Raw genomic sequence first — 24,819 nt, forward strand, 5'->3', positions numbered from 1 at the left:
AAAGGCTTCATGTTTGTAAGATGGTGCCTGTTTTAGTACGGTAGTAGGAAAATCTCTCAACGGAGAGAAAGATGGGGTTAAGCTAAAAAGGGTTAAGACATCTCTCAGTGGAAGCTAAAGCCAGAGTCGGCCATCAGAGGGCCTTAACATTCTTCACCACTCCACATCTGTGGCCCATTAGTCTGGCATGGGCACCCACACCCCCACCTCTGACCCCGTCCTAAGTGCAGGTCACCATAGATATACTAAACAGCAGGGTCTGATAGAAGAATTCTCTCCCTTCTCCTTCTAATTCATCACCGAATGGCTGAGCCAGTTTAAAGTGACAGCTAAGAAAGTCTCATGGTCTCTGAATTCAGGGGTGGAAAATACCTAGCTCACATGTTGACACAACCCTCATCTAGCAATCATGGCACTTTTCCTATTGAGCCCACACCCAGCTCTGAATCACCCCCAACACAGGCAGCCATTACCAACAGCTGAGCTGATATGCAGAGTAAAATCTGACTGCCATCCTTGAGCTAGGAATTCATTCATGTAAGATTCACTAAGTCCTTAGAACAGGTCAAATACTGCTCTGGGTTCAGACACGACTAAGACTCATTTCCTGACCTCTAGGAACAAATAATTAGGTGAGGGTGCCCCACTCTGTTTATCTCACGGTAAGACGTGTTGGATGCTGAGAAAGGTTCGATGTATAAGGTGTGACTACAGTGCAGAGTAAAGAGCAGTTAGTCATACCCCAGAGGAAAGGGAGAGAGGACCAGGGAAGTTTACAGACATAACACAGAGGTGATTCACAGAGAGACACAGAAATCTGGAAAATGGAGAAGAGGGGCTAGGAGAAGCCTGGAGGCACAAGGGATGTAAGAACAGGGAGAGTTCTGTGTGAGTGAAGCACTGTGGCGATGGTGAGGGAGGAGGACACAACATGCATTTGAGCGAACTGGAGCGCCGCGGAAGAATCTGAGGAGGGAAACTGGAGCTAGATTAGGAGTCTAAATTTCACTCTGATGGCAAAAGGAATCCAACAGAATTGAAAAAACTGTTTACCTTCCCAGGTCAAAAAGGTATCCATAGAGAGCAGAAAAGCTGTGTTTGTCTGACATGATCCTTAGGCCCTTCTTACTGCATATGGCTTCATCGGTGAGCACGGCTGTAACTCTACGTCCGTGCTGGCTCGCCATCTGCACTTAATGGACTAGACACAAGCAGGCACCCGCAGAGCTCCATCATTCTTCACCGCACACCCGGTAATCCTTACCTGTCAGCTGAACCAGCTGCTATCTTGCTTCCATCAGGTGACCAAGAACATCTCAGGAGATTCTATAAAGATTGGAATTCAACGAATACAGTGATTAATGCACCACACCCCTCTTTACTGGACTACAGAATCACCAAAAGACTTTAAATTTCTTTAAAAAAAAAAAAATTTTTTTTTTAACATTTATTTATTTTTGAGACAGAGAGACAGAGCATGAACGGGGGAGGAGCAGAGAGAGAGGGAGACACAGAATCTGAAACAGGCTCCAGGCTCCGAGCGGTCAGCACAGAGCCCGATGGGGGGCTCGAACTCACGGACTGCGAGATCATGACCTGAGCCGAAGTCGGACGCTTAACCGACTGAGCCACCCAAGCGCCCCAAAAAATAATTTCATTTTGAAGGAAAATAAAAATAAAACCAAATCCAACAAAAAAACCAAGATTTGATTTATAAAGTGAAACTGAATGGGCGCCTGGGTGGCCCAGTCAGTTAAAGCGTCCGACTTTGGCTCAGGTCATGATCTCATGGTTCATGAGTTTGAGCCCCACATCGGGCTCTCTGTTGTCAGTGCAGAGCCCGCTTTGGATCCTCTTTCCCTCTCTGTCTCTCTCTCTCAAAAATAAATAAAACATTAATAAATATATTTTTAAATATAAAGTGAAACTGAATCATACAGACTCTCAAAAGAAAAACATTAGTCTTATTATTAACAAAGTATCTGGAGGAAAAGCTGCTATCGAGAGCTGACCTAGGACTTGAGATTTAAGAAAAATTTCTCTCAAAATCTGGGCCACGGTCCTTACTGAGGAAAGGGATGTATTCTCAGGGCTCTAACAGTTGGGTCACTGGGAAGGTGAGGGAAGCCACCTGAGTAACAGGAAGCCTGAGTCCCATATGTCACACTGACCCAAGAGGGTCAAAGTTTCCAAGGAATGAAAAGGAGGTTAAGACTATCTTGTTGAAGTCAGAAGTCTTGAATTTGAAGGCGGTCACACCACCGTCTATCTATGTAACTGCCTTCCTCCCTATGCTTCCATTAGTTTTATTTCTGGCAAGAACGGTTTTGATGGAGAACAGTGTTCACTGGAATATAGCCCCTTCCTAGTAGAGCCACTGCCCTCTATCCTTAGCACCACTTTTTTTTTTTTTTAATTGAGATATAACTGACATATAACACTGTTTTAGTTTTAGATGTACAACATAATGATTTGATATATATAAATATCGGCCTTGGCACCACCTTAAATGTATCTCTGAGTCAAATGGACAGTAAAACTCTTTTGCCAAGCAGGACTCACCTTTTCAAAGTTGTGCACATTTCCTTGAAATATCTTCACACACCTCTCTTTGGGAGCAAATGGCCGGACATCCCAGACCCGCACTGCAAACGGAGCAAAACATGTTATCAGCTGGAGGCCTCCTGGGAACCCACCGAAGTCAGTATCATGTCAATGACAGATGCTGTTTCCTGGACGAAGGAGGGCCAACATGGTAGAAGGTACAAGGGAAGGCTCTCTCTCTCTTTTTTTCTAACAGAAATGAAATGCATACAAATTCCATTAACAGTGACTAAGGGCACAGAGGAAAGCTGAGGAGGCAGGAAGGGGAAATGCCAAACACATAGCTGGGGGTCTGCAACAGAAAGTAGGTGGGTGTGACATTAATTTCACCAAACATTTGCAAAGGATTTCCCTTGCCAACCCAAAAAGTCACATCTAACAAAGCCTTAAACATGACACTCTAAATACCATGGACTACTGTGACAATCATCTACAAAAACCAAACTCAGGACTGACCTTTTCTAACTTTGCTCACAGGGACACCTGACAGTCTGAACTTGAACAAGGAAATATATGCAGAGAGTACCATACTAAGAATTAGAAAAAGTGAACTGTGATTCTCATCCTAGCTCTGTTATATGTATGGGTGATATCAGGTAAAAAGTGAGTTTTTGTGTTGTGTGTTTTGTGTCTGTAAAATGAGAATACCATCTGTTCTTTTACTTTTTTATGAGTATTTTCAGGATACAAGGGACAGGGCTCTAAGAGAGCGGAGGCAATAAACAAAAGGATTTTGTAATTTTATCATACAGCCATAATAAAAATTCTTATTATTTTACTAACCATTCAGGGAATCTCATCTTTCCTTATACAGGGCGAACACTGCTACAATTAGTCAATGGTAAACACATCATGATCAGGATATAAACATGCGTGGTAAGCAGTGGCTACAGTCGTTAACAAACGTTATAACTATAGTGGAATTCAAGTGACGATGTCATTTTAATTGAGTGTGAAAAACAAAACAGTCCTTGAAATCAGGCACAGAAAGGTGAAGGTATGCATGAAAGTTTGCTACTGAGTTGAGGATAGTCAGAAAATAAGGGTGCTCATTCATTCAAGAACCCGCTGAATGCGAGGCTCTGTTTGTATTACAAAATGTCAGTGAAAGCATTTCAGTTCCTGACAAGCCTATGAACTTGTACACCAGAGGGGCATCTCTAAGCTCTCCCAACACAAAGCATATACTCCATCCTCCTTTTTGCTCTAGTAAACCCATCCTCCCACATAGCAACTCAGAAACAAGCAGAGGAGAGTGTTTGCGTGAATGCGGAATGTTGCGATGTCGTAATGAGGACCTCTTGTCATACCAGTCAGTGCTCTGAAGTGGGGAGGGCAGACGCGCTGGCAGAAAGAGCACAGTTCTACCCACAGCTCTGCTGATCAGCCAAGCTCGGTGCTCTCCGAAATGCTTGCGAACTGCTTTGGATGGATCTGCAGACTCACGTTTCTCAACAAACTAACGATCACCAAGAGTTTCTAGTATGCTGCCTACATCCGCAGCACACCAGATGCTGAAATGGGTCTTAAAAGCTTGTGTCAAGTTGCTCAGGGATTAGATGGCAGATCTGGGACTAGAATCCTGGCTTCTTGACCATATCTTTTAAAGCTTTTTCTGTTACAATGTGTTTTCCTAACTGCCCTGGTAGAAACCTGCGAGCCACTTTTGACTCTTTCCTTGGATCCACATTTATCCCAGCACAATTTCTACCACCCAATGCCCGCTTTCTTTAGGGTCCACAGTGACTGGGCACTTGGAGAGCTTTCCTTTCCAATGTTACCTGTATTGTCCATTGCATTGGACAAGAGATAAGAGCCTTCAGAACTTAAACTCAGGCCCGTCACTGAATCTGCATGACCTCTCATGGTGTAGGTGAGCTTGTTCTGGCGCAAGTCCCAGACCTATAAAAACAAAAAAGTTGCTCCCAGAAATCAAATTGAGAATAGCAAAGAAACAGAGTTTTTACTAAAGACTCAATGGCCTGGAGAAACTGGTAACCCTTCTCAATCTGGCTGTGGGCCAAGTATAACTTTAGCACAAAATAGAGGATTTCTGTCAAAGAGGAAAAAAAACTCTTGTCTTTCTAACAAGGGAGTCAAAAGTGCTATGTCTGACCAGAAGGCTAATAAATGTCAAAACTTATGTTTAACAAAAATTAATAAAATTTACAGAGACTGTTCTCAAATCATAACAAAATGTATTAGAAATTAAAAAACTAAGTAGCATTTAAAATGCTTCAACTATGATTCTTATCAATTTAAACTATTAGAACTATAGAAGGGGCACCTAGGTGGCTCAGTTGAAGCATCTGACCCTTGATTTTGGTTCAGGGCATGATCTCACAGTTCGTGAGAGTGAGACCTGCGTCAGGCTCTGTGCTGAAAGAATGGAGCCTGCTTGGGATTCTCTCTGTACCCCCCTCTCCCCACCTCCCCCAATCATGCGTACGCACGCGCATGCACGCTGTCAAAATAAATCCACTTAAAAAAAAAAAACTATAGAAAAACAAGTGAACATGTCATTTGAAAAGAGCATTATGATTACATGTAAATGTATCTTAAGATAATACACAGAAATATACGCGCTTAACAATTTTCATTTAATGTTATAGGTACACAACACACACACACACACACACACACACACACAGAGACACACACACACACTACAGAAAAGCATATTTATTAAAAGAAAAATGAACTGCAGATTCACTGTTGCCTGGGTAGGAAACGTAGAAGAAACAGTTCAGCTAAAAATAACCTAACATCAAACAGGGACTATAAATGGTTCATTAAGTTACAGCCCATGAACACATTGCACCACCACGGGACTTTGCTAGAGATAGTACAGCAGAGTGGAAAGACTGAGGATTTAGGGTCAGACTGACCCAGTCCTAAGAGTTCTGTCTTATTGGGCCACTAACCCTCTCGGAGCCTGTTTCTGGTCTGTAAGATGGGGATAACAACATTTACCTCTTATGGCTCAAATAGAATGCTCAGCAGATGCCTGGTATGCAGCAGGCCCTCAATAATTGGTAGCTATTATTAAGCAACCTCTAAAAATAACTCTGAGGACCAAATGGAAAAATGTTCCAATAATAAGCTATTAAGCTAATAAAGAAGATACAAAATAGCATTTATATTTACACAGACTGCAACTATGTGGAAAAAAAATAAAGCCAATAGCAATGGTCTGGAATGTCATATGGAAAAAAGAACAGCAATTTTGGTAAGGTCATTGGTATTACACAGAATTTCCTCCAAATTTGATTTAATACTGCCATGCAGTTTTTCTGAGTGGGAAAAAAAAATGTTTTTGCTGCCTATTTAAGCAAGGCACTTCCCTTATCTAGAAATGAGTTTGGTGCTGCATGTCAAAGCAATGCAGAAGGCAGACAACTCCACTTTCCCCATCAATAACTCACTCATGTGTGGAACCCAACACACTTTATATACAATCATTTTTGTGTCAGGTGTTTGCTGCCTCAATAATCAGGAAAGCTTGAAATGGCTGACGTCTTTTGTTCAAGCCACTGTTCCTCCTCTTCAGGGAAGACACTGTTGAAGTCTTCAGCTTGTTAGGAGAGAATGCAAAGCCATCCCTCATAGCACTTGGGTGCCATTTCCAGACCTTCCTTCTTGAGGCATGTACACGTTGTGCACAGCCAACACATATCCAGATTTGCTGTAGAAAGTAGCACTAATTTAAGCAAGACATTTCGCAAATCCCAAATCAATTGTTCAGTGAATGCTTGGGCATCTGATTGGTGGGCAGCAAGACTATGAGTTTTCATACTGGAAACAGTATAACAGGGTAGAAAGCTTTTCTAAGCTTTTGGAATACTGTGTACTTTCTAATAAAAAAATTTCCTGGGGCGCCTGGGTGGCTCAGTCAGTTGAGCATCCGACTTCAGCACAGGTCATGATCTGTTTGTGGGTTCGAGCCCTGCGTTGGGCTCTGTGCTGGCAGCTCAGAGCCTGGAGCCTGCTTCGGATTCTGGGTCTCCCTCTCTCTCTCTGCACTTGCCTCACTTGTTTGTTTCTCCCTCCCTCCCTCCCTCCCTCCCTCCCTCCCTCCCTCCCTTTCTCTCTCCAAAATAAATAAATAAACCTAAAAAAAATTTCCTGAAAACAAAGCACTGGCAGAAAAATCTGAATGTCTATACACTAGTTTAAAAGATAAAGACTAGAAAGCTACGATGTAAAAATACAAAATACGATGTAAAAATACAAAATACGTAGCACTGGGACACCTGGCTGGCTCAGTGGCAGCAGTATGCGACTCTTGATCTTGGGGTCGTTAGTTCAAGCCCCCTGTTGGGTGTAGAGATTACAAGAAAATAAATAAATAAACTTTACCAAAAAAAGGGGGGAAAAAACCCACATATGATAACCAGGAACTAGTTCATTAAATTATACAAAACCAGAATCAGGGGACTTCTCAAAGAAACATGAAGGACATTCTTTTAGAACAAAGCCAGTGAGGGGCGCCAGGGTGGCTCAGTCGGTTTAAGTGTCTAACTCTTGATTTTGGCTCAGGTCATGATCCCAGGGTTGTGGGATCGAGCCCCGTGTTGGGCTCCGTGTTGAGCATAGAGCCTGCTTAGGATTCTCTCTCTCCCTCTAACCCTCTCCCTTACTGACACTCTCTTTCTCTAAAATATGGGGTGCCTGGGTGGCTCAGTCGGTTAAGCAGTGGACTTCAGCTCAGGTCATGATCTCACCGTTCGTGAGTTCGAGCCCCGCGTCGGGCTCTGTGCTGACAGCTCGGAGCCTGCAGCCTGCTTTGGATTCTGTGTCTCCCTCTCTCTCTCTGCCCCTCCCCCGCTTGCACTCTTTCTCAAAAATAAACATAAAAAAAATTAAAATGTAAGTAAATAAATAAAGTAAAAAAATAAATAAGTAAAAGAAAAAAGCTAGTGATATATGTAATTGCTGTACTCATGGGACTTTATTTACACATTCTCTATATAAGATAAGTTCAGCCTTCAGAATAAAACCGGTATGATTGACTAGCTATCTGTAGAAACCACCTACCCTAAGAGAAGAAATAACATATGGTGTGTGTCTGAGAGGACATGGAAAACCTTCAAATCCTAAAAAGGAACCAAGTATCCCTTAAGGATTATAGCATACATTTAAAATATCTGTTTATAGAAGACCCAGGAATAGGCTAGGATAAAGAGTATGGAATAAGTCACACTGTATGTGGTAAGAAGGCCTTACTGGCACAAGAGTATTATTCTTAAACTAGTCTATCCCCTCAGTGTAGATGAGGGCATCAAATTCTCAGACCTTAAGTAAAAGAAGCCAGTCTCAAAAGGTTACATACTGTATGATTCCATTTGTATGATATTCTAGAAAAGAAACTATATGACAAAGAATGGTTGCAAGGACTTAGGAATGGAAAGAGGGTTTGATACAGGAGTGCACTATAAATTTTGGGGGTGATAAAAATTGTTCTGAACCTTGTTTGTGGTAGCTATACAAATCTATGCAAGCATAAACATTCATAGAATTGTACAAAGTTAATTTCACCATGTGTAAACTTTAATAGTAATGTATTTTTTTTTTAATGGGAATTTTTTCTTTTTTTGATGTAAGCTATATGCTCAACATGGGGGGGCTTGAACCCACGGCTCTGAGATCAAGAGTCGCATGCTCTACTGACTGAGTCAACCAGGCACCTCAATAATAATTTTAAAAGTATGAAAATTACAATACCTTAATGACACAAACCTACTGTCAGGTATAGAAGATGCCCTCTAGTGATTCTAAAGCTAACGGGCTCCCAAACTTCTCTCTGGGAAACAGTGCATTAGCTATTAAGATGATCTAATTAAGTTCCTGTGCCCGGATTCCATATTCTCCATACAAGTTATATGATAGAAAAGGGATGGGAAGTTACATTTTGGAAGTGGTCAATTTTCAAGTATTGTGGGATATCCAAGTGGGGGACTTCTGAGGGGCTGGTCGTATACAGGGGTCTGGAGCTGAAGATCTGGGCCAGGAATATGGAGTCATCAGCACAGAGATGACAATTAAAGTCATGGAAGGGGGGGTGCCTGGGTGGCTCAGTTGGTGAAACGTCTGACTTCAGCTCAGGTCATGATCTCGCGGTTCGTGGGTTTGAGCCCCGCGTCCATCTCTATGCTGGCAGCTTGGAGCCTGGAGCCTGCTTCACAGTCTGTGCCTCCCTCTTTCTCTACCCCTCCCCTGTTCACACTCTGTCTCTCTCTCTCTCTCAAAAATAAACATTTAAAAAAAAAAAAAGAAAGAAAGAAAACACACCATCTGGGAAAACTGATGGCATGAAGGCCCAGACAGGAAAAGGAGATGAAATCCTTCTGCTGAAGGGACTACCTTTAGACAAAAGCAAGCACATGTCATCCACTGTAACAGCGAAGGAGGCAAGGAGGGATGGGAATACAGCACAAGTTTTAGGTGGTTGACAACACAGGAAGCTGAATATTTACTCACCAGTTACCACTCTAACAGTACAACAGAAAGTAAGGTCAAAATCTTTGAAATATTTAAGGAAGTCAACAGGTAAAGACAGACGCAAATTGGGTAGCCCCCCAAAACACTTCCCTTCTACTGGCATTTGCTGTGTCCAGAAACTGCTAGGTGCTCTAATGCATTAGGTTCATTTAATCCCCACAACAACCCTAGAAGGTAGACGTTATTGTTACTGTTGAGAGGCTTATAGAAGTTAAACAACTTGGAGTCATAAAAAACTAGAAAATGATAGAACTGGGATTAGAATCCAAGTCAATTACTCAAAAGCCAGAGCCACACTGTACTGCTGTATGGACTACTGCCACTCTCTATGACATCATCACTTCCCTCTTTCTTAGTTGTGGACTCCCCAAAACTTCCTTTCCATAGTCTCAAAAAGAAAGATATGCTGAGAGATTGGAGCTGAGAATCACAAACTGCTTCAGTGTTATCTCATCAGGCCATCACAGTGGGAAAAAAAAAAAGTTTGCAAATGTCTTTAGGCAGGGAATGCATTCTTCATGTTCACAGAATCCACACACGGGGTTTCACAATTCACATTAACTGTCTGGTCCCTGATGGCATTTACATGAGCTGTAATGCAACCTTTGACTTCTGTCAATGAAGACAGGACAGAAGGAAAACAAGATTTAAGTTACTATCCTCCTTGTAGTTGGTATAAAGTGGAAAGCTACCAAAATCTCAGAAGTTTGAAAACATTACCTCTGAGAGTGAAGAGAGGTGAAAGGGAAATGTAACACAAACATTAAACATACCTTGATATCATTGTCTATTCCCCCAGAAATAATCTGATCACTTGTGTCATTGAAGGTCACAGCTAACACCTGGTAGGTGTTCTGAAATGTCTGGATGGCTGCTTTCTTCCGGATGTCCCAAAGCTGAAGCAGAGGAACAAGAGGGTATTCTATAGTCAAACATCATTCTAAGAAGTAATTGCATAATACATCCCGAAATCCAAGGACTTTGTACAGGTGAATACATTTTTAATAGGGATCCTGTTCAGAAACTTGTCTGGATTTCCTAGTAACACGGTGAGAAGTGACCACAATTTTGCCAATGTATCTGAAGGCTGGGAGAACCAATCACTTTGGTTGTATTTTCAGATTCCTTTGTTAAAGTATGAATAAATATAGTTAATCAACACGCCCTTAGAATGGAAATCCTCTACTTGTTTAGTTTATATTAAAAAAAATTTTTTTTAATGCTTATTTTTTGAGAGAGAGAGAGAGAGACAGAGCATGAGCATAGGAGAGGCAGAGAGAGAGGGAGACACAGAATCCGAAGCAGGCTCCAGGCTCCGAGCTGTCAGCACAGAGCCTGACGCGGGGCTCGAACCCACAAACTGCGAGATCATGACCTCCCCTAAAGTCAGACGCTTAACCGACTGAGCCACCCAGGCGCCCCTAGTTCATATATTTTTAACATAGCAAGGATATCAGACCAGTGTTTTTATTTTTTATTTTTTTTATTTTTTATTTTTTTTTTTTCAACGGTTTTTTATTTATTTTTGGGACAGAGAGAGACAGAGCATGAACGGGGGAGGGGCAGAGAGAGAGGGAGACACAGAATCGGAAACAGGCTCCAGGCTCCGAGCCATCAGCCCAGAGCCTGGCCCAGAGCCTGACGCGGGGCTCGAACTCACGGACCGCGAGATCGTGACCTGGCTGAAGTCGGACGCTTAACCGACTGCGCCACCCAGGCGCCCCAGACCAGTGTTTTTAAACTGGAGATCCTAACTCATTAATGAGCTGTGGCTTACATGAAAAAATACAGAGAAAAAAACTTTTCTCATCAGCAAAAATGGAAGAGCAGGGAATACTAAAAGGCTGTCCCTCTACAAGAGCAGAGAATTATGTGACAAAAAAACTGACAGAACCAACTTTGTCAGAACTCTCGAAACTAATCAGAAGCTTATAGCAGCCAGGCAACTGCTTAATGAGGAACGAACCCTCCTGAATCTTACAGAGTTCTGTAGCGTCTTAACTTACCCTGGCTCCGTCTCTTACGCAGCAATAGCTTTGAAGACAATGGCCCACATCCCCAGGATAGGTTCCTGGGACCAGAGGGAGCAGAAGGGACCTTACTCCTTATTCTCAAAGAACTGTCGTGGTTTTTAACTGTCTGGTGGCTCCCTAAGGATGAGCTTAAAGGGATGGACTTTACTTTGCCTAACCGGGAACGCTTCCAGGGCAGAGACATTTGTCTACAACATTTAAAGGCACATGCATTAGCCTCTGCTGTCTGGAGCGAGGGATGGCAGTTGGAGCAAACCACAGACAAACCAAAAAGCTTGTGAGGAAAGCTGGGGAATGAGACAATTTGGAGAAAAGGGGCGTCGAAAAGCTGACATATTCCTAGGACTCTAGAAGGCCATTTGCATGCCCGTGTCTGGGCACATGCTCAGAAAAGCCCTGAGAAGGCCCTAAGCTCTCCTCTTGCTGACCTGCACAGGCTCAAACCTGTGCACAAGCAAGATGTGAAGCCTAATGCAAAGTTGTAAACGGCCTGGCTGAGAGGCAGAGACAGACCCAACACGCACACAGAGCAAATCCGCAAAGACCAGGAGTTTTTCTTTTAATCACAAGCCATTAAGAAAATCTCTGCCGAAATCATTAGTGAATCGCCAAGCTAACGAAACCGAGATTTCAGTGGCTACGTACGGCAAACTATACAGACTTTACAAAATCAGTTCAGAAAATTCATCAAACAGCTACAACAAGGAGCAACAGCAAACCCCAGGGGGAGAATCTAATTTCTAGAGTTACCACATTATAATATTCAAATGTCCAGTTTTCAACAAGAAATTATGAAGCATGAAAACAAGCAAAAAAGTATGGCTCTTACAGAAGAAAAAAGAAATTAAATCTTTTAAAAAACGATGGGACACTGGATAACCATACCTAAAATATGAAGGCAGCCCTTTATCTTACACCAGATGCAAAAATTTACTCCACATGGATCAAAGACTCGAATGTAAAAATTAAAACTATGAAATTCTTACAAGAAAACACAGGGGTAAATCTTCATGGCTTTGGATTTGGCAATGAATTATTAGATATGACACCAAAAGCACGAGTGACCAAAGAAAAAATAAACTTCATAAAAATTAGAGACTTTTAGGGGCACCTGGGTGGCTCAGTCAGTTAAGCATCTGACTTCGGCTCAGGTCGTGATGTCACAGTCCTTGAGTTTGAGCCCCATGTTGGGCTCTTTGCCGACAACTCAGGCCTGGAGCCTGCTTCAGAGTCTGTGTCTCCCTCGTTCTCTGTCCCTCCTGTCTCTCTCTCTCTCTCTCTCAAAAACAAATAAACATTTAAAAATTTTTAAAAATTAGAAACTTTTGTACCTTAGAGGATGGTATCCAGAAAATGAGAATACAACCAATAGTGGGAGACATTATTTGCAAATCATATACCTGATAAAGATCCAGTATCCAGAAAAAGAAGCTATGGTTCAACAACAAAAACACAAAGAGTCCAATAACTGGGCAAAGGCCCTGAGTAAACATTTCTTTTCAGATGATACAAGCACAAGACAAGATGCTTAGCATCATAAATCATTTGGGAAACGCAAATCAAAACAATTAGATATTGCTTCACACTTACTAGTGGGGAAAAAAAAGAAACCACAGAAAATAAGGGGTGCTGGTGAGGATGTGGAAAAATTGGAACCTTCGAACATCACTGGTGGAAATATAAAATGATGTGGCTGCTATGGAAAAGTCTGGATGTTCCCCAAAAGGTTAGAGTTACTCTTTGACCCAGCAATCCTAGATTGCTCCTAGATATATACCCAAGAGAAATGAAAGCAGGTGTTCAAACAAAACCTCGTACACAAATCTTTGTAGCAGTGTTAAAAACGAATCAAGTATTACTACATGTTACAAGGATGAAGCCTGAAACATTAAGCTAATCAAAAGAAACTAGACACAAAAGGCCACATATTGTACAATTCTATTCCCAATAGAGACAGTAAGTACATTATGGTTGCCAGGGGCTGGAAAGCAGGGAAAAAGTACTGACTGCTAAATGGGTAGGAAGGTGCTTTTTGGGGGCACCAAGAATATTCTGGTATTGGATCATGGTGATGATCACACACATTGTGAATGTACTAAAAATCACTGAATTGTACATCTTTTAAAATGGTTAAAATGGTGAATTTTATATTATGTACATTTTACCCTAATCTAAAAAATACATAGAAAAGATAATGTCACATATAGAAGAGGCTGATTCATAAACACAGACATACTGAGGGGAGTATATACTGGGTCACAGTTTAAAATGTATTCCTTAATGCAGATTGAGATTAAAAAATTTTTTTTAAATTACTACACTTAGATGATCTAGTTTAACTCCAATTTTTATGGATGAGCAAACTAAAGCTCAAAGAAGGAATTAACTTGATGACAAACACCCAGCAAGTCAATAGCAAAACAAGGATTAGAATTTAGTACTGTCTGATTCTGTTATGTTCATGTTATATTAACTTAAACATACTAAAATATATGCTAATTTCTTATAACTACTAAAGTAATCTACACTTGTTTTATACCGTTAACTTTTTAATGGCTACTTGATTTATTAATAATAGAAGATAGGGGTGCCTGGGTGGCTCAGTTGGTTCGGTGTCTGACTCTTGATTTCAGCTCAGGTCATGATCTTACGGTTCGTGGGATGAGGCCCCGAGTTGGGCTCTGTGCTGGCAGTGGGGCGCCTGCTTGGGATTTTCTTTCTCCCTTTTTCTCTGCCCTTCCCCTACTTGTGCTCTCCCTCCCTCTCTCAAAATAAACACTTAAAAAAAATAGTAATAGTAGATAAAAATTAGGTATAACGAGACACCTGGGTGGCTCAGTTGGTTAAGCATCTGACTTCAGCTCAGATACTGATCTCACAGTTCGTGAGTTTGATGTCCCATCAGGCTCTCTGCTGTTAGCACAAAGGCTACTCCAGATCCTCTGTCTCCCTCTCTCTCTGCCCTTCCCCCGTGCTCTCTTTCTCAAAAATAAAATAAACATTAAAAAAAAAAATTAGGTATAACTCTAGAATCCCATACCCTAAACAATTAGGCTCTATTTTTAAAAAATAAATTTATGTAACACGGATCTACATTTTTTTTTTAAAGACTATTTTCGAGTAATCTCTACATCCAACATGGGGCTCAAACTCACAACCCTGGGATCAAGAGTCACATGCTCTACTGACTGAACCAGCCAGGCACCCCAACATGGATCTGCATTTATAGAGTGTGGATAATAGGGAGGGCCTAGAGATGCTTCTTTCCTTTCTTTTATTAAAAAAAAAATTTTTTTTTAACATTTATTTATTTTTGAGAGACAGAGAGAGGCAGAGCATGAGCAGGGGAGGGTGAGAGAGAGAGATACAGAATCTGAAGCAGTCTCCAGGCTCTGAGCTGTTTGTTAGCACAGAGCCCAACGTGGGGCTCGAACTCACAAACTGTGAGACCATGACCAGTGCTGAAGTTGGACGCTCAACCGACTGAGCCACCCAGGCGACCCCCCTTCCTTTCTTTTAAAGTTTTTTTATTTACTTGGAGAGACAGGGGGAGAGGGAGAGAGGGAGGGTGGGAGAGGGAGAGAATACACGCGTGTGTGTGTGTGTGTGTGTGTAGGGGAGGGGCAGAGAGGGAGACAGAATCCCAAGCAGGCTCTGCACTGCCAGTGTGGAGCCCAACTTGGGGCTCAAACTCGAGAACCACAGGATCATGACCTGAGCTGAAAACAAGAGTCTGATGCTTAACCTAATGAGCCACCCAGGCACCTTAGAGATGTTGCAACAAATGACTGACAGACTTGGTAAGGTGAACCATGATGTTTTAAGAGTGTGGGTCATTTCATTCAAATGACAAAGACTGGGGTGATGGTGTCCCAAGTTTTACACACATGTAATTAAAAAAAAAAAAAAAAAAAGATGGGTGCCTGGCTGGCTAAGACGGTGGAGCATGTGGCTGTTGATCTTGGGCCCCACACTGGGTATAGAGATTACTTAAAATCTTTAGGGGCGCTTGGGTGGCTCAGTCAGCTGGGCACCTGACACTTGATTGGGGCTCAGGTCGTACTCTCACGGGTCCATAATCTTATGGTTTGGGAGATCAAGCCCCCAGTGGAGCTCTGTGCTGACAGGGCGGAGCCTGTCTGGGATCTTCTCTCTCCACTGCTCTCTGCTCCTCCCCTATTGGTGCATGTGCTCTCCCTCGCTAGCTTGTGCTCTCTGTCTCTCAAAACAAATACTTAAAAAACAGGAACCAGCCATAGAATCTCAGGAAAGGCCTTAAGTTTACATTCAAATCTGTGGTAAACAAGCAGTCTGGGTTGTTATCTCTGTGCCAACAAGGATTCCTCCTTCCAATTCTCATGGTTTGGAATGCAAACTCATGAAAACATAACCTAAAAAGGCTTAGGTTTGGTTACTCAGGTAAATGGTCCAAAAAGAGTGCTTCACCCCTCTCCTGGAGAACCAGTACCTAACCCCTGCTCACTAATTCCTCTGGCTACAGAATCATGTCCAAACCTATTAGTTTGGAATTCAAGGCTTTGATAATCTAGCCTCTCCATATCTCTTCCAGATTTAGTACAATCTTTGTCTTAATAATCTCTACACAGATCAAATCAACCTTTGATTTTATCCTAAAAGCTATGGTAGTCATTTAAAGCTTGATTCAGGGGCGCCTGGGTGGCTCAGTGGGTGAAGCGTCTGACTCTTGATTTCGGCTCAGGTCACGTTCTTGAGGTTCGTGAGATCGAGTCCCACGTTGGGCTGCGCTGACAGCACAGAGCCTGCCTGGAATCCTCTCTCTCTGGTCCTCCCACTCGCATGTGCATATGTGCTCTCTCTCAAAATAAATATTTAAAAAAAAAGTTTGATTCAAATATTTAATTTTTTAAAAGATTTTAAGTAATCTCTATACTCAACGTGGGGCTTGAACTTCACAACCCCGAGATCAAGAGTCAAACGCTCCACTGACTGAGCCAGCCAGGTGCCCCTGATTCAAATGTTTTAGAATATTAGTTCCAGATGACCATCATTTTTAAAAGACTATTTTACTTTGAAATATTCACAAACTTACACAAAAAGTTGGAAGTAAAAGAGAACATTTTTGTTGCCCGAATCATTTGAGAACTGCTGACCTAATGTCCCATCACTCCTAAATACTTGAGTGTATTTGTCCTATAAAAATATATATAATACATATAACATATACAATCCTGTATAATTTCAGCACAATCAATCAAAATGCAGAAATTAACACCAACACATCACTACCAACCGGTTCTCAGATTTCATTCAAGTTTCACCACTTGTTCCAACATGCCTTTTATAGAAAAGATTCAGTTCAGAATCATGTGTTGAATTTAGCAGTTATGTTTCTTTAGTTTCCTTCAGCCTGGAAGAATTTCTCAGACTTTCCTTGACCTTGACACTTCTCAAAATTATAGGACAGTTGTTTTGTAGGATGTCCCGCAATTTGGGTTTGTCTGATGTTTCCTCATGATTAGACTCAAGTTATGCCTCTTTGGCAGGAATATCACTGAAGTGATGCTGCATTTTCATTGTATTTTACTGAGTGGCTCACAATTTTGTTTTGTCCCATCATGAATAATGTTCAGTTTGATCATTTGATTTAAGATGTTCTTTTGACAAGCTTTCTGCACAAGATGTTCCAGGTTCATCTGGTACTTTCCCTGCCCAGTCCTGAAATAGGGAGCCCTGGTTTCTTCAGTGGAAAATGGTGTTTAAAGGCCAAGACCTGCACAGTAGATGTGTTCATTGCTTTTGGACTGTTGTTCCTAAACCCTCTCAGTGGACAGTTGCCAATGTATGCATACACAGGCGCGCGCGCACACACACCTGTAAATACCCATTTACATCTCCTATTTCTTCTACGCCTGTTTATGCGTTGAATGTTTATCAGTTCACACTGACACTTCCAGTTCAATACCAACAACACAAGATGGCATCTTAGTTTTCCCTCCTGCACTGGTAACTCCTTCCTCCGAAAATGAGAAACCTGCCTCCCGTTACTATATTTACTTATCTGATCAAGCTTCCTGAATGTAACCAATCTCCCACATCCTTTTCTACCCTTCTCCTCTTCCTTCCCTGTTTGAACTGTGATTCCCATCCTGGGCTGATCTGATGTGAACCCCTCCTCATCCCATATGGGTCATCCCTTTGTATGAATACCCCCTTCCCCCTGCTCTGGCTCTAATATCCCTCTCCAGGCTGCCTTTCCTCAGGAATGCTAGCCTCAGTCCCAGACTCCCTACCCAAACTGCTCCCACACTATGTGGACACCCTCAGCTCAGGCTGTGACACCCATACTTCCCCCTACTCCACTAACGTATAGATGACCCTTTTATTCTGCTAGGGTACCAACTCTCCATGCCGGGCTGCTCCCCGCTCCAATTCCCTATTCTGGGCTACCGACACTGTGTTATGTGGTTGCCCTCCTCACCCTTCTCAGTCCCCATCTCCCTACAATGGACTGCCTCCAACTTGCATGGATGCTCTCCTCACCTTACTTGGGCCTCATATTCCACTCTGGGTCACAATGGCCCACACCTCCACCTCTAACCTGAAAACCTTCTGTGTCTTCGTCTACATAATGGCACTAGGACTGAATTGTAACAATTTGTATTTATATGTATGTGTATATATATCACATCTATAGTAATATATATGCCTTAAACATATGATATAAAAATGATTTTCTAAGTACTTTACCAGAAAGAATAGATTGCTAAAAACAATATGAAAAAACTGTGAAAAACAGTATGAAATATTGTTAAAAACAACAGAAAAAACTACTAGTATGGACAATGCTCAGGATGCCATTTCTAGACTGAAAACGTAAGCATTACTGAAAGCTTCGTCTTCTGTTGCGAATCCTGATACGTCAAATGTAACACAAGCTCCCCCCTTAGAGAAACAGAGGTTATTAAATTCCTACACCTACAAACCTAAAACAGAAAATAATCAACAAAGCATTCCAACCTGATAACTAACTAAAAGGCATATGTAAAAGGCTGTTCGACAAAGCATTAATTATAAAAAATATGTTGAAATTAAGAATAAGGAATTGGTTAAAAAACAGTCACCTTTAGTTGATGTGACATATTGCACACTAAGATAAATATTAGCTTGAGTGACAAAGTTAAAACATTTATTTCAAATCATGTTTAATTAGAGGAGAAGAGAAGCAAGAAACTGAAAGGAGGACAGAAAACACAAACATGTACTCACAAAGGAGTAGTTGAAAAAAGAAAAGCCGAGGAGAGACAGAAAGGCAAACATGAGGAAAGAGGTAAAGAAAAGGCAAAATGAAAGAAAGTAAGAGAAAAGGTGAAGGAAAGCCAAAAATAAACAGGACTAAGCTCCTAGATGTTGATAGAGCAGGCCCTCGGTAAAATTCCTTAGGGCCCTGTCGTCTCTTACCACCTTTTGAAAGGCCCTTTGGCGAATCAGTTTACAAAGCAGACTCTCCAACCATGGCACACGGAGATTAAGAGCTCTGGGCTTTGGAGTCATTCCTAAGCCATACACTCTCTTCCTAGCTAAGCACCAGGCCCCAAGTGACTGGGTTTATCATAAAAATGATTTAGTAGGACAATATCTCCAAGCAGATGATTCAGTATGTCAGTGTCACCACTTTAATTATGAAAAGAAAGCAAATTCATTTTAAAAAGCAACAATCACAAGGTTAGTGTGGTTTCTCGGATATACTCCTTTCAAGTCCCTCCTTGTTTAATCACTAAAATACTTCCCAGAGTACCAAATTAGTGCCAAAGAAAGAATAAAAATGGTTGGTACTAGAGTAGTATGTCCTTGTGTGCTCTTGAAATAAGTAATTATTTTTAGGCCTCATTTTCCTCATTTGATAACGAGGATGCAGTGGTGAACACAGCATAATGTATAAACTTGTTGAATCACTATGTCGTACATCTGAATCTAATGTACCATTATGTATCACCATATTCAAATAAAAACAATAATAAAAAAATAAAATGAGGATGCTGGATGAGATCAATGGCTTCCAAAATGTCAGACCTGCTACATCAAATCATGTTGAGGAACATGTTTAATGATCCTGGTTCGTGGGGCACCTGGGTGGATCAGTCAGTTAAGCATCCGACTTTGGCCTAGGTCATGGTCTCCGATTCGTGAGTTAAGTCCCACACTGGGCTCTCTGCTGTCAGCACAGAGCCCACTTCCGATCTGTCCCCACCCTCACGCTTTCTCTTTCAAAAATAAACATTTTACTTAAGAAAAAATTTTTTTAAACATTTATTCATTTTTGAGAGACAGAAAGGGACACAGCGTGAGCAGGGGAGGGGCAGAGAGAGAGGCAGACACAGAATCTGAGGCAAGCTCCAGGCTCTGAGCTATCAGCACAGAGTCCAACATGGGGCTCAAACCCACAAACCATAAGATCATGACCTGAGCCAAAGTCAGACACTCAATTGACTGAGTAATCCAGTGCCCCAATAAACATTAAAAAAAAAAAAATCCTGGTTCTTAAAAAACACGATGTCATTTACATTAGCACCCAAAACAAAAGAGAAATATTTAGGTATAGATTTAACAAAATATGTACAATCCAAATGAAGGAAACTTCAAAACTCTGATGAATGGTGGCACCTGGGTGGTTCAGTCAGTTAAGTGTTCAACTTTTGGTTCGGGTCATGATCTCACCGTTGGTGGGTTTCAGTCCCATATAGGGCTCTGCGCTGGCAGTACGGAGCCTGCTTGGGATTCACTCTCTCCGTCTCTCTCTCTCTCTCTCTGCCTCTCCCCTGCTCACACTGTCTCTCTCAAAATAAATAAGTAAACTTTAAAAAAATAGTTTAAAAAAACAAAACAAAAAACCCCCAAAAAACAAAACTGATGAACAAAATCAAAGAACTAAATAAATGGTTTTTCCATGTTCATGGACAGGAAAACTCAATATTGTCATTCTCAACTTTATAAATTCAATGCAATCCCAACCAAAATGTGTTGTGGAAATCAACAAATTGATTCTAATGTTTATGTGGAGAGACAAAGACCCAAGATTTCCAACACGATAGGAAAAGAATGGAGGAGGAGGACTGATACTACCTGACTTCAAGACTTACTATAAAGCTACGGTAATCAAGACAGCGTGGTACTGGGGAAAGAATACATCAGTGGAAGAGAATAGAGAGCCCAGAAGTAGAACCCCATAAATATAGTCAACTGATCTTTGACAAAAGAGCAAAGGCAACACAATGGAGCAAACAGAGTTTCTTCAACAAATGGTACTAGAACAACTGCACATTCACATGAAAACACATGCATCTAAACACAGACCTTGCACCTTTTACAGAAACCAACTCAAAATGGATCACAGATCTAATATAAAATGTAAAATATAACTCCGAGAAGGTAACAGAAGAAAACACAGACGACCTTGGGTATAGCAAAGACTTTTAGATACAACACCAAAGCACAATCCATAAAACACTGATGAGCTGAACTCCATTAAAATTAAAAACTTCTGGGGGTGCCTGGGTGGCTCAGTCGGTTAAGCATCCCAACTTTAGCCCAGGTCATGATCTCCTGGTTCATGAGTTCGAGCCCTGCATTAGGCTCTCTGCTGTCAGCACGCAGCCTGCTTTGAATCCTCTGTCCCCACCTCTCTCTGCCCCTTCCCTGCTGGTGTGCTCTCATGCTCTCAAAAATAATCAAACATTTTTTAAAAATTTAAAAAAATTAAAAACTTCTGCCTGCTAAAGACAATGTCAAGACAATGAGAAGACAGGCCACAAGACAGGGAGAAAATATTTGTACATCTGATAAGGGACTATTATCCAAAATGTACAAAGAACTCTTAAAACTCAACAATAAGAAAACATGATAAAAAAAATGAGTTAAAGATAGCAGACATCTCACCAAAGAAGATAACACTGATAACAAAATGCATATAAAAAGATGCTCCATATCAAATGTCATCCCGAAAATGCAAATTAAACCAACAATGAGGTACCACTACATACTTATTGGAAGAGCCAAAATCTGAAGCAATGACACCACCAAATGATGATGTGGCGCAATGGAGACTCTCGTTCATTGCTGGTGGGAATGTAAAATGGTATAGACACTTGGGAAGAGAGATTGGTGGTTTCTTTCTTTCTTTCCTTCTTTTTTAAGATTTTATTTTTAAGTAATCTCTACACCCAATGTGGGGCTCAAATTTATAACCCTGAGATCAAGAGTTGCACGCTCCACTGACTAAGCCAGCTAGGTGCCCCAGATTGGTGGTTTCTTAAACACATTCAGAGGTGCCTGGGTGGCTCAGTCGGTTAAGTGTCTGACTTCGGCTCAGGTCAATATCTCACGGCTCGGGAGTTCGAGCCCTGCGTTGGGCTCTGTGCTGACAGCTCAGGGCCTGGAGCCTGCTTCATATTCTGGGTCTCGGTCTCTCTCTGCCCTTCTCCCGCTTGAACACACATGTGCTCTCTCTCAAAAATAAAAAAACATTAAAAAAAACCAAACCTAAACATACTCTTACCATATGATCTAGCAATCACGGTCCTTAGCATTTACCTAAGAGAGTTGAAAAACTTAGGTCCACACAAAAACTTGCACATAGATGTTTCCAGCAGCTTTATTCATCATTACCTACTCTTGGAAGCAACCAAGATATCCTTTAGTAGGTGAATAGATAAACGGTTACATCCAGATGATGGAATATTATTTGGCACTAAAAACAAATGAGCTATCAAGCCATGAAAAGACATGAAAGAATCTTAAATGCATATTACTAAGTAAAAGAAGCCAATTTCAAAAAGGCAAAACTCTGAAGACAGTAAAAAGATCAGTGGTTGCCAGGGGTGGGAGGGATGAATAGAAGGAGCACAGACAATTTTCAAGGCAGGGAAAATACTCCGAAATGTACCACAGTGATAGATACACGTCATTATATGCTTGTCCCAAACCACAAAATGTATAACACTAAATGTGAACCCCAATAAAAACTATGGACTTTGAGTGATTGTAATGTGTCACTGTAGGTTTATCAATTGTAAAAAAATGTACCACTCTGGTGGGGGAAAATGGGGGAGGCTGTGCATGTGGGGGCAGTGGGTATATGGGAAATCTTTGTATCTTCCCCTCAATTTTGCTGCCAACCTAAAGCTCTTCTAAAAAAAATGTCTTAATTTAAAAACAAAAATTCCCTTGGGGCGCCTGGGTGTCTCAGTTGGTTGGGCGTCCAACTTCAGCTCAGGTCATGATCTCACGGTTTGTGAGTTCGAGCCCCGTGTTGGGCTTTGTGCTGACCGCTTAGAGCCTGGAGCCTGGAGCCTGCTTTGGATTCTGTGTCTCCCTCTCTCTCTGTTCCTCCCCCACTCGCACTCTTTCTCTCTCTCACTCTCAAAAATAAATAAAGATTAAAAAAAAAAATTTAAGAAAACAAAAACAAAAACCCCCAAAATTCTCACTCCAGACCTACTGAACTAGAATCTGGGTATTTTTAACAGGTTCTTCAGGTGAGTCTGATATGAAGACAGGTTGGAAATCACTGGACTAAATAAATGACACTGTTACTAAACCACATATTGACCTTTTCATATAGTGACTATACTTTTACAACAGCTTTGGAAGACATGTATATTACGGTCACTGTTCTAAAGACTGAGAAACAGGATCAGGAAAGTGAACTACCTGAGATCACATAATTAAGTAAATAGCTGAGTCAAAAATCCAATTCGGGTGATTCATGTCGTTTCATGTCACAATGGTTCAACATGGTTCTAATATTTATTATTCTAGAGGATACTTAAAACGTATTATTTTAGGGGTGCCTCAGTCGGTTAAGCGTCCGACTTTGGCTCAGGTCATGACCTCGCAGTCATGTGAGTTCGAGCCCTGTGTCGGGCTCTGTGCTGACAGCTCAGAGCCTGGAGCCTGTTTCGGATTCTGTGTCTCCCTCTCTCTCTGCCCCTCCCCTGTTCATGCTCTCTCTCTCTCTGTCTCAAAAATAAATAAATGTTAAAAAAAAAAAATTAAAAAAAAAAAAAAAGTATTATTTTAAAAGGCCTCTGTTTTGAGAAATGACCGCTAAAGCAAAGTTGTGGAGAGGAGTGTATGGCACAGGTGCAAAGCAAGATAGGTTCCCATTATGTAACCTTAGAAACTGCAACAGACAGACAGACAACACCCACCTTAACTGTACCATCATCACTGCCAGTGCAGACAAGCTGGGGGCCCCTCCTGGCTGGGTAACAGGAATTCACAAAGGAAGTATGTCCTTTCAGCCTTTTAACCCTCTCGCCTGTCTCACTGTCCCATACTGCCACAGTTTTATCTGTGGATGCGGAGAAGAGCATACTACAAGAAGAACAAAAAAAGAAATAAGTGAAGAAAAGCAATGGCAACCACTCCCTCCCCCCCCACACACAACACTTGCCAAAACGTGCCACTCTTTAAGGCCACTGACAGGTTGTGCTCTGACAGTTTGACACATGATGCAGGAATGCTTCACCCTCCCTAACAAAATCCTGTTGGTTTTCTAGACCCAGTTACAAGGTCTACTCTATGAAATGTCAAATAAATTTCCTTCTGTCAGTCCCCATGATGTATTACAACCTAATACCAGTAGTTTTCTCAATCTTTTTCTCCTTTGAGATAGACAACACTTTAGACGTTTTCCCATCTGGAAATGTTTAATCACTCCCTGCTGCAGAGTGAAGACACGCTGTAGCAATTCCTGACCTGGTGGCTCGGTAAAGTTTTTACTTTGTCTCCGAAAATGATTTCTAAGTTATAATTGATTTCATAAGGCACTCTTTACTCAAATACTAACAGGGAAAATGTATACAAGGTTATGTACCAGTTGATTCCGGGACCCTAAGATTTTAGAGGCCAGAGGTATAAAAACAATGAATGTTCACTAAAATACCTAATAGGATTAAATGACTTTGTATGATCACATTTTTATATTACCTAGGTTATTGTAAAATTATGCGGTCATTAAAATGTTTATGATAAAATGTCTACTATGATACAGGTACAATAGGTGAATAACAGTAAGGAAAAAAGCAGCAGAAAAGATCACACATGAAGCTCTAACGTATACGAAAAACCAAATGGCTTCGAGTAGGAAAAAAACTTGAAAAAAACATATCATAAGATTAACAGTGATAATCTTTGGAGTCATAGGAATATGGGCTATTTTTTCATTTATGTTTTTGAGTTTCTCAAAAGAAACATTTTATTGTTTTTATTAAAAAAAATAACTGAATCTGCATATGCAAATTACATTTTGTTTTGTTTTAAAAAGAAACAAATTTGCCTGAGCTGTTGATGTTAGGTGATAGAGATGTATTCATAAATGCATACACGGAGCAAGAAACACCAAACTTGGCTTAACAGTGATAGGAGAATAAAGTAGCTGCTCCAAACGCAGTAGTTTTTGACGGCATAGTCTCCTGAGAGAGAAAACTCAAGGATGCAATGTGAAAGGATGCCGAGACGAGTTAGTAGGAGAAGCAGCTGTCATTCCACTGTGCGAACTACTCACCTGCCATCGGTATTATAATGCAGCTCCATCACCGCCCCACTGTGTCCCTTCAATGTGGCATAGTTATCACAGTCACCATAGACATTCCACAGCACTGTCAGGGAGACAGGGGTTCTGTGATCATTACTACGCAAA

General features: G+C 41.3%; 1 protein-coding gene across 1 annotated transcript in view; it reads right to left on the reverse strand.

Annotated features, from left to right (window-relative positions):
- SNRNP40 (small nuclear ribonucleoprotein U5 subunit 40) overlaps window positions 1–24,819 on the reverse strand; it is a 33,353-nt gene that overhangs the window by 4,622 nt on the left and 3,912 nt on the right. Inside the window, exons 3-8 of the mRNA XM_007092507.3 lie at window positions 24,685–24,778; window positions 23,327–23,492; window positions 9,879–10,001; window positions 4,386–4,506; window positions 2,563–2,645; window positions 1,265–1,326 (exon numbers count right to left, since the gene is read on the reverse strand). Of these exons, the coding sequence (XP_007092569.3) occupies window positions 1,265–1,326; window positions 2,563–2,645; window positions 4,386–4,506; window positions 9,879–10,001; window positions 23,327–23,492; window positions 24,685–24,778 (649 nt within the window). The remainder of the gene's footprint in view (window positions 1–1,264; window positions 1,327–2,562; window positions 2,646–4,385; window positions 4,507–9,878; window positions 10,002–23,326; window positions 23,493–24,684; window positions 24,779–24,819) is intronic.

This window comes from Panthera tigris, chromosome C1, assembly GCF_018350195.1.
Source record: "Panthera tigris isolate Pti1 chromosome C1, P.tigris_Pti1_mat1.1, whole genome shotgun sequence".
Lineage (NCBI taxonomy): Eukaryota > Metazoa > Chordata > Mammalia > Carnivora > Felidae > Panthera > Panthera tigris.